We start from the raw sequence: 10390 nt of genomic DNA, 5'->3' as shown, positions 1-10390 counted from the left end.
AATATCAATAACGGTTCCTCAGTGCAGGTTTGCTGACTGTGTCTACAGTGCAGGGGTGTTCCCAATGGAGGGTGCCGGCGATGTCGGCAGTGCGGGGGTGCCAGCGGTGTCCTCAGTGCAGGTTTGCTGTGTTGGCAGTGCAAGGGTGTTCTCAATGCAGGGTGTTGGCAGAGCGGGGGTGCCGGCAGTGTCCTCAGTGCATGTGTGCTGGTGGTGTCCTCAGTGTGGGAGTGCCGGCAGTGTGGGGGTCGCTAAGGGTGTCCTGAGTATGTGGGGCAGCATTGCAGGGGTGCCGGCAGTGTCGGCAGTGGGGGATGCTGCCAGTGGAGGTGCCGGCGGTGTCAGCAGGGGGGGGGGTGCCGTCATTGTCAGGCAGCGAGGGATGGCGGGCGCCATCTTCTTTTGCTTCCTATGTGCATATTAAATGGGCTTAACGCTGATTGGCTGAGAGCCGTGACAGACGGCTCTCTCAGCCAATCAGCGTTAAGCCTGCTCAATACAAAACCTCGCGATCCGACAGCGGCATCGCAAGGTTTTGCCTCGGGTGAGGGATCCGGGGCAGGCAGGGAGATCCGAGCTTAGCTCGGATCGCCCCGGATCCCCGAAATTCCCTAATAAATTCATACAGCATTTAAACTCCATGCGAGAGCCATAGTAAATGATGTTCAGAGACTTAGATTATATGCTACAGAATAAAATTAAATAATTCCTTAGTACAGTGTGTACCAAAATGTATGTTATAAAATCAAATTATGAAATGCAACAAAAATAACATTTTAATATTTTTATTATTGACCTTGCAGATGGCCTAAGAAGAATTATGTCCAAATCTGCATCTAACAATAAACCAAAGAGGACAATGCTTTTATTCTGTGTTTTAGGTGTAGAACCATGAGAGACCTTTGCTTGTAAACTGTGGGCTAAATCCTTTTCTAATTCCGTACCTGACCTGTAGAGTGCGAATGCTATGCAAAAATTGTGTTTTTTCATTATTTAAAAATTAACAATTAATTTCGATTTCAAATTTTTTTTAGTTGCTTCTGCCGTGTTTTAATATGCTCGTATGTAAAATTTCACAATCTTGGCTTGTAAACTGTGGATTTGTATAGAAAGACAGAATGACAGAAGGACAAATTTTCATTTTTATATAGTAGATATACACACACACACAATTCTTATTTGTACACAACTATTCCTATTCTAAATTGCAGGTCTATTTATAATTCATTCAGTTTTTTCCTAAAAAGTCAAAGTGAGCACTAGCCTTATTGGTACACTTTTCCTTGTTGTCTGACTCAGGTAATTTATTAATAAGGTGAATGCAAAGAATGTGGCTAACTTATGTTTTGCTCAAAGGTTTTTTTCTTAGTTAGGATTTGTCTGTATGCAGGATTGAAGTCTCCTAACCAACCAACATTTAGATGTTGGTTGGTCAGATATAATAAAGTGCAATGCTTTATGGGATTCCTTGTCTCAGCTAAATGGCAGGCTTAGTAAAGCTGGGTACACACTGGCAGATATATTGGCCGATCAATTGATCAGCCAATATATTGTGTGCCTGTCGGCCAGTGTGAACGACGTCGTTCACAGACATATTGCGGCGGCTGTGCTACACAGTCGATGGCAGGTATATCTGTCCATCATGCGGTGTGTGAACGGGCGGTCAGCCGACCAACCGTACGCTTGCAGCAGAGGCCGCGGGGGCGACGTGAACCCCGGCAAGAAGACAGATGAGGCCAGGAGGCCGCTCTAAAAAAAGAGAAGGACGGCTCTGATTCAGAGCGAGCGCTCTGTCAGAGTGTCCGGCTCTGAATCAGGGCCTCAGTGTATAAGCATATGGTCAGCGACGCTTCTTGGGTTTCATAGTATTTAACAGTTTAGTTTGAAAGTGCTTGCTGTGGTAGGTGAGACCATTTATGCTTTGTAATATTTCCGGTCCTTGCTTCTCCGCTATATCAACATATATTGGCACTACCCTGGAAGTATTTTGCTCTATGGCAGTCACCAGACACCACTCTGATACCCACTTGTGCCAAGACTCTTGCAGTGAATGTGTGGACATGACAAGAAAAGATACCCTACTAGATTCGATCACCATGTTAGCTGCAGAAATGGCCAGCGCTCCAGCTGCCTGGTCACGGTGCTCAACATAACCTCGGTAACCGTTCTGCTCCAAAACCCCAGCAATATCAGCAGCCACATCTTCATCCCGCTCACTGTACCACAAGGAGAACTCATATGAGTAGAATGATGCGCACATAGCTGATGTGGTGATATGATTGCCATGCAGCACTTAATCATTGTTATTAGATACTTCTTACTTGTAAATGGCATGCTTCCTATGCCTAGCCTAGGTTCATAAATATTGTACCTGAAGTATAGGTACATTTTATTTTTTTAAGCAAATACATCAAGTCAGTCACATGGCCGCCTCTCTCAACTCTTCTATAACACTTCCAAGCTTCATCCCAGAAGATCTCAAAGCCTCACATTTCTCCTTTAGCTCAACCTGGGCTTCCTTCAACTTGTTGTTTAATTCCACATAGGAGCAGCTCTGCAAGTACTTCTTATCCCACTCACTGGGAGGATCATGAGTGGGTATTGAGGATTCTGTCACAAAAGTATTGCAAGGAACAAGGTAAGTCCTGGACTCATTATGTAATATGTTCTGAGGTCTATGTTATGCTATAATAAGTATGTTTTATGCTTACCCTCACTGAGGTCGCAGACAAACACAGGATCAGATGCTACAACAGTACGAATATCTTCCAGAATCTGCTCTACGCTAGGGGGTTCTGGCCGAGACGGAAGAACAATGCGCTTCTTTGCTCTGGATGTCATCTCAAAAATGCTTCATAGAAATAAATCTAGATGTCCGAAGCAAAAAGAAAATATATATCCTGTGTATTAAGGTTTACATTATGTACAAGGATGCAGGGTTTACTTGTTAAGAGGAAATATTATATATTTTGAAATTAGAAGAACAATTCTGATTTATATATTAATTTTAGATTAGTAAAGGTTTGAGGAGTGCCTGGTTATATACATTTTAAAAGTTATAAGAGTATATGTGGTGATGTCAACATATTAGACAGTGGAAGGAGGTATGTGTGCTGCCGTGTATGTACTACAATGTAAAAGTACAATCCCAGATGTTTATGTAATATTGAGTCAACAATATGACAACAAAAAAGAATCATATCTGAACAGAAATTATATACAACTATAAAACCAACCCTCTGTACAACTGTGCATGAGTACAGTGGTAGACGTGTGCATCTCAGTCACAACTCACTTGTTGCTAAGTGCACTTAACTGGGTGACAACAGAATAATCATGGTCCTTGCTTCTCTGCTATATCAACATATATTGAAACTACCCTGGAAAGCATTTTGCTCTATGGCAGTCCCCAGACACCACTCTGATACCCAATTGTGCCAAGACTCTTGCAGTGAATGTCAAGAAAAGATTCCCTACTGGATTGTATCACCATGTGAGCTGCAGAAATGGCTAGCGCTCCAGCTGCCTGGTCACGGTGCTCAATATAACCTCGGTAACCATTCTGCTCCAAAACCTCAGCAATATCAGCAGCCATGTGAAGATAGAGAGGCGGTCTATGCAGAGCTGCGAGTATGCAAAGATCCATCTCATTTCAGACACATCTCTTGCCTTAAGTATAAGTTGTTGCAAGTCTGCACTGACTGTGGTGAGGTCTACAAAATACATAGATGCCTATGTACCTGTGTATTAGGAGAAGGGGTTAGAGAAATACATGCCCCTATATCTGTTTATTAGGGGAAGCAGCAAGAGAGGTACGTGCCCCTATATCTGTGTATTAGGGGATGCAGCAAGAGAGGTACGTGCCCCTATATCTGTATGTTAGGGGAAGCAGTAAGAGAGGTACGTGCCCCTATATCTGTGTGTTAGGGGAAGCAGCAAGAGAGGTACGTGCCCCCATATCTGTGCATTAGGGGAAGCAGTAAGAGAGGTACGTGCCCTTATATCTGTGCATTAGGGGAAGCAGTAAGAGAGGTACGTGCCCCCATATCTATGTATTAGTGGAAGCAGTAAGAGAGGTACGTGCCCCTATATCTGTATGTTAGGGGAAGCAGTAAGAGAGGTACGTGCCCCTATATCTGTGCATTAGGGGAAGCAGCAAGAGAGGTACGTGCCCCCATATCTGTGCATTAGGGGAAGCAGTAAGAGAGGTACGTGCCCTTATATCTGTGCATTAGGGGAAGCAGTAAGAGAGGTACGTGCCCTTATATCTGTGCATTAGGGGAAGCAGTAAGAGAGGTACGTGCCCTTATATCTGTGCATTAGGGGAATTAGTAAGAGAGGTACGTGCCCCTATATCTGTGCATTAGGGGAAGCAGTAATAGAGGTACGTGCCCCTATATCTGTGTATTAGGGGAAGCACTAATAGAGGTACGTGCCCCTATATCTGTGCATTAGGGGAATCAGTAAGAGAGGTACGTGCCCCTACATCTGTGCATTAGGGGAAGCAGTAAGAGAGGTACGTGCCCCTATATCTGTGCATTAGGGGAAGCAGTAAGAGAGGTACGTGCCCTTATATCTGTGCATTAGGGGAAGCAGTAAGAGAGGTACGTGCCCTTATATCTGTGCATTAGGGGAAGCAGTAAGAGAGGTACGTGCCCTTATATCTATGTATTAGTGGAAGCAGTAAGAGAGGTACGTGCACCTATATCTGTATGTTAGGGGAAGCAGTTAGAGAGGTACGTGCCCCTATATCTGTGTGTTAGGGGAAGCAGTAAGAGAGGTACGTGCCCCCATATCTGTGTATTAGTGGAAGCAGTAAGAGAGGTACGTGCCCCCTATATCTGTGTATTAGGGGAAGCAGTAAGAGAGGTACGTGCCCCTATATCTGTGTATTAGGGGAAGCAGTAAGAGAGGTACGTGCCCCCATATCTGTGTATTAGTGGAAGCAGTAAGAGAGGTACGTGCCCCCTATATCTGTGTATTAGGGGAAGCAGTAAGAGAGGTACGTGCCCCTATATCTGTGTGTTAGGGGAAGCAGTAAGAGAGGTACGTGCCCCTATATCTGTGTATTAGGGGAAGCAGTAAGAGAGGTACGTGCCCCCATATCTGTGTATTAGTGGAAGCAGTAAGAGAGGTACGTGCCCCCTATATCTGTGTATTAGGGGAAGCAGTAAGACAGGTACGTGCCCCTATATCTGTGTGTTAGGGGAAGCAGTAAGAGAGGTACGTGCCCCTATATCTGTGTATTAGGGGAAGCAGTAAGAGAGGTACGTGCCCCCATATCTGTGTATTAGTGGAAGCAGTAAGAGAGGTACGTGCCCCCTATATCTGTGTATTAGGGGAAGCAGTAAGAGAGGTAGGTGACTTGATAGCGCTATATAATAGGATATATGAAACTTTGCTTATCCTGATATCTATTTATTTAAAGAAGGTGGGAAGTATGTGTCCTGATTCTATGTATTAGGAGCAAGTATGAGGTACAGTATAAGTCCAGGTATCTATGTATTAGTGGGTGAGAGGTATTTGTTCGGATTGGTACGTTTTATGGACTTTCCGAATGTCCACATTATTAGCATGTCGACACTAAAGAAATGTCAACAAAACAGTGAGTCCAGGTGGTGTGGTGATCACTTACCTCTATTCAACTCCAGCTGTGTCTTTCGGTATTATCTGCCACTGGTGAGTTATGTAAAACAGTGCAGAGGTCTAGTTCCACATAAGAAATTGCTTTGTAACAAACGAATACTTTTTGTCTCACATGGACTAGACTAAAGGTTCACGATTAACTTGTTACATTAAAATATATATATATTATTGATGTGTGAGCTAAACAAAAGTTTATATTACGTTAATAATGTAACTATCTTTCATTATAAATTCCCCACACTTTTTAGCAACAGGTTCACCTCATGACATATTAAAATCAACAAAGCATATACAAAACAACCTGCTGAAATTTGTACCGTTCTTTTCCGGAAGCACAGAGGCAGCAGGGTCCGCCAGGCCAGGTTGGAGCGAATCATTAATTGCAGACACTAGAGAAACAGCGTACTTTAGTAAGTGTCTTCGTTCTGTAAGCCATATTTGCTAGGACAATTATCTGCCTCAGTCACAAGAGGTCTTCTTTAAAATGGCCTCTGTGGTAGTCTTACAGCTCCTGCACTGGGGACACTTATTTTTTCTTTCAAAACGCATGCGCTATCACAGTGTTCATTAGGGACTGATATAATTAGACGTTACAGCAGCAAAGTCTGTTCCGAGTTGTGGGCGCCATCTACCGATGGAAAGTTCGAATTTACTCTTCCTTGAAGCAAATACTTGGCTTATGCCTCAGTTGTGCCAAGTCGTGTGTTCTATGTTTCTCTATGGTACATGCACTGTAGTAAATTAATATGTTTAATAAAACGAATATTTGCCCAATAAATGGATTGTATTATTATTATATTATTATTATTATTATAGTTTACTGGCACCAGATTGGAGTTTATTCATTAATTAGTATCTTATGTTCTTCAAGAGGTATATGACTTCAAGGGGCCCATTTATCGTTGAATATTTGAGGTAAAATTCCCGAAAACACACGTTTTCGGGGGTTTACCTCCAATATTAAGTACCCCTCGATGTTTCAAGGAGGGACCACAGCAGGTATCTCCGAAACCTGCTGCGATCCCTCCATTGCCGCTGGCAGGCACCTTGAATATTTGAGGTAAAATTCCCAAAAACACGTTTTCGGGGGTTTACCTCCAATATTAAGTACCCCTTGATGTTTCAAGGAGGGACCGCAGCAGGTATCTCCGAAACCTGCTGCGATCCCTCCATTGCCGCTGGCAGGCACCTCCCCCATAGGTTTCTATGGGGGATGCGATGCTGCCAAATGTAACAATATCTGAAATGCAAAGCATTCCCAATATTGGCCCCAGCAGCTAACGCCATCTCAAGATAGCGTTAGCCGCTGTAGCCTATAGGTACTTACCACATATCAGCTGGTTGGAGGGATCTCCCGGAAGCCTCCACCGGCAATGGGCGCCGCTCATGTGCAGTCCGCGGGACTGCGCATGCGCAGCAGCCCGGAGTGCACTCCGGCCACATCGCAAGGACCAGTGGCAGATTAGGGTCCACATGGGCCTGGAGCTCAAATTTACAACAGGGCCTATTGTGTGCTGCCTCAAGGGGTGTGACTAGTGATGTGGTGGGGAATGAGCCGTGCTGTGGGGGTGTGGTCTGCATAATAGCTGTGGCTAGCGCCTTCCTTTAATCATCTCAATTGCACCCCCCACTCTGCTTATTTCAACAGTGTAATGTGAAAGTCTACAAATAAAAGGAGATACCCTTTGCTAAAGTGATAAAAAAGAATGGCACTTAATGATCATATGAACCTGAAACTTCCCTACTAAAGAGCATGTGGGTCACTTAGTGATCACATGAATATGACACCTCCCTACTAAAGGTCCCGTTAGAACTGTGACTGAGCAGACCAATCATGTCTCCGCAGCTTCCTATCTCTGTCTGGCAGACATCTTACGGTTATTGACATAAAAGTCTCACATATCGCCACAAAAGGGCTGTTTGTGATAAATTGGCCACATATTGTTAAAGTGAAAATGAAGCCTAGTAGGCTACTGGTCATTTTTTCTGTAATACATAGCAGTAAGCATCACAAAGATCAGTTTGTGGTATTTCTGACTGGAACCCACTGTCTAAAATTGAAATAAAAGGCTGTTTTAAATGCTTCTCTATTCTGATAAATACTGTCAGCAATACAGTCTAATCGCCAAAATATATTCTCTCTAATAAATTATTAATTTTAGTGTCTTAATATGGGCACAAGTACATTTTAGATATATATTTTACTGTTTACAGTTTGGACAGGATGAAACTTACATATACATGAACTGCCATAATATATGTGCTTTAGGACTAAGCTCAACTGCACACTGCAGTTGCTTGTGACATCACAATTATTGATGACATCACAGAACTACTTGTACAGCTGTTGAAACATTTGAAGCTCTGTTTTCAGAAACTCCAAACTGCGCAGTCACATCTTGTGATATTGCAAGTTTGCTTTATTCTCTAAGAGCCCCATTGTTGTCTTCTGACATAACATGGGAACTATTATGAGAAAAAAACCTCCAGACAAAGCAGGGAGACAAAAAAACCGAGGAAAACAGACCAAAAAAGCAGAGAGATGCAGAGGAAAGGAGGCAGGCCAGGCAAAAACAGCTAAGAGAGAGGTGAGAATAAACAATGCATTTGTAGCAGGTGTACAAAGAGGCTGGGAGAGGTTTGCTGGATTTCTAAAAAAGAAAAGAGATCAGTTCATAACATGTTCATGCATGCAGCAGATGTACCAGATTTTGGCGAGTGAGACACAGGAGAAACGTTGACGTTGCTAAAGATCCAGGGGAGGGATGCAGCCATTGAGTAGGCCAGACAAACCTTTCCATAAGAGATGACCAAAAAGAAGCCAGGTAAAGCAGCTATACAGAGACGCTGGGACAGGTTTGCTGGATTTGTAAAAAAGAAGAAAAATCAATTCATAACAGCAATTAGCAGAGGCCAACCAGGCATCCCACTGGTTCAGCAAACTGCAGAAGAGAGCTGCACCATGCCCACCAGCCACCAAACCACAGACACTGTACCTTTAACAGTGGAACAATTTACTTTCCACTCACTACTTGGAAAGGGAGGTTATGGCAAAGTAATGCTGGCAACAGATGCTATTCGTAGGGAAAGAGTGGCAGTGAAAATCTTAAAGAAGAGAGCATTGATTAACATCTTAAAGAAGCCAGCAATAATAGAACATGAGAACAGTTTGGTTGAGTGTCAGCTACTTGAAATGTCACATGAGAGCATTTTTATGATCCATGGTTATGCAGCCTTCCACACAGAGAGCTATCTATACTGTGAAATGGAACTGGCTGGCGGAGGGGATCTGTTTGATTTTGTGAAGACCTCACCAGTGGACCTAACCACAATAAAATTTATAGCTGCTGAACTGGTTTGTGGATTGCAGTTCATACATTCAAGAGGAATTATTCACAGAGACCTCAAATAGGAGAACATATTACTAACCACAGAGGGTCATGTTAAAATCACAGACTTTGGTCTGGCCCTATTGAATGCATATGGACAAACCAATGCCAAAGTACTTGGTGGGACTAAGGGCTATAATGCTCCAGAAATTATAACTTGCCAGCCGTACAGTGCTGGTGTGGATTGGTTCGCATATGGTGTTATTTTATATATATTCACCCTACGCAAGTACCCTTTTAATGGAGAGTCAGCTTCTGTGGTAAACACAATAATCCTTACTCAAGAACCAACGTATTCAGGGCTTACTGATCCTGTAACAAATGACATTATAACAAAGCTCCTGTGTAAAGAACAGACCCTCTGGCTTGGAGTAAATGGCAATGTGCGAAAACACCGCTTCTTCTCTTCGATTAACTGGGCAGCGACAGAGACTGGAAAAACAGCATCCCCAGTTATACTGCACAAGGACTATATGGATCTAGATGAAAAACAGCAAATTCCTTTGTCCCATAGTGAAGTGTTGAAAGAACCAATTACCATCACGAACCAAAGGCTTTTTGATAACATTCAATTTGTGTGCCCTAAATGGGGTAACATTTATCACAACATGCCAATGGAAGCAGACACTATGCCATCAGACAAAGACCTGGACTAACAAAAAGCAGAAAAATCTGCAGTCCTAAAAACATCTTGTTCCTGCGTTGTATGCTGCCTACCCCAAACTCGGCTACGTCCCTGGAGATGCACAATCTGCCACCTGCCCTGATCTTGGCTACGTCTCAGGAGATGCAGTCTGCCGCCAGCCCTGACCTTGGCTACAGTCCTGGAGATGCACTGTCTGCCGCCTGTGCGACCTCCGCTACATCCCAGGAGATGCACTGTCTGCCGCCTGTTCGACCTCGGCTTCATCCCTGGAGATGCACTATCTGCCGCCTGCCCTGACCTCTGCTATGTCCCTGGAGATGCACTGTCTGCCGCCTGTTTGACCTCGGCTACATCCCAGGAGATGCACTGTCTGTCACCTGTTTGACCATGGCTACGTCCCTGGAGATGCACTGTCTGCCGCCTGCCCTGACCTCGGCTACATCCTTGGAGATGCACTGTTTGCCACCTGCTCAACCTCGGCTACGTCCCTGGAGATGCACTGTCTGCCGTCTGTTCGACCTCGGCTACATCCCAGGAGATGTACTGTCTGCCACCTGCCCCGACTTCTGCTACGTCCCTGGAGATGCACTGTCTGCCCTGACTTCAGCTACGTCCCTGGAGATGCACTGTCTGCCGCCTTTTTGACCTCGGCTACATCCCAGGAGATGCACTGTCTTCCGCCAGCCCCGACCTCAGCTACATCCCTGGA

At 44.3% G+C, this 10390-nt stretch overlaps 1 protein-coding gene and 1 pseudogene across 3 annotated transcripts; one reads left to right on the top strand and one right to left on the bottom strand.

Annotated features, from left to right (window-relative positions):
- Nucleotides 1-769: 769 nt before the first annotated feature.
- LOC148431167 (UPF0449 protein C19orf25 homolog) lies at nucleotides 770-6064 on the bottom strand. 3 transcript variants are annotated; one of them, XM_088466249.1, is made up of 3 exons: nucleotides 5964-6064; nucleotides 2712-2867; nucleotides 770-2610 (listed from the first exon to the last, which is right to left on the bottom strand). In XM_088466249.1, the coding sequence occupies exons 2-3, from the start codon at nucleotides 2839-2841 to the stop codon at nucleotides 2420-2422; spliced, it is 321 nt and encodes a 106-aa protein (XP_088322375.1). In that variant the 5' UTR covers nucleotides 2842-2867; nucleotides 5964-6064; the 3' UTR covers nucleotides 770-2419. The 3 variants fall into 3 exon arrangements, with proteins under 3 accessions (XP_088322375.1, XP_088322377.1, XP_088322376.1); XM_088466251.1 differs by having other exon boundaries at nucleotides 5948-6031; XM_088466250.1 differs by lacking the exon at nucleotides 5964-6064 and adding an exon at nucleotides 5636-5930.
- Nucleotides 6065-8105: 2041 nt separating this feature from the next.
- On the top strand, nucleotides 8106-9691 carry LOC148431166 (protein kinase C delta type-like; annotated as a pseudogene).
- Nucleotides 9692-10390: the final 699 nt, after the last annotated feature.

Source organism: Taudactylus pleione, unplaced genomic scaffold (assembly GCF_031769625.1).
Source record: "Taudactylus pleione unplaced genomic scaffold, aTauple2 ptg002739l, whole genome shotgun sequence".
NCBI classification, from domain to species: Eukaryota; Metazoa; Chordata; class Amphibia; order Anura; family Myobatrachidae; genus Taudactylus; species Taudactylus pleione.
This window is presented reverse-complemented; position numbering and strand designations above follow the sequence as displayed.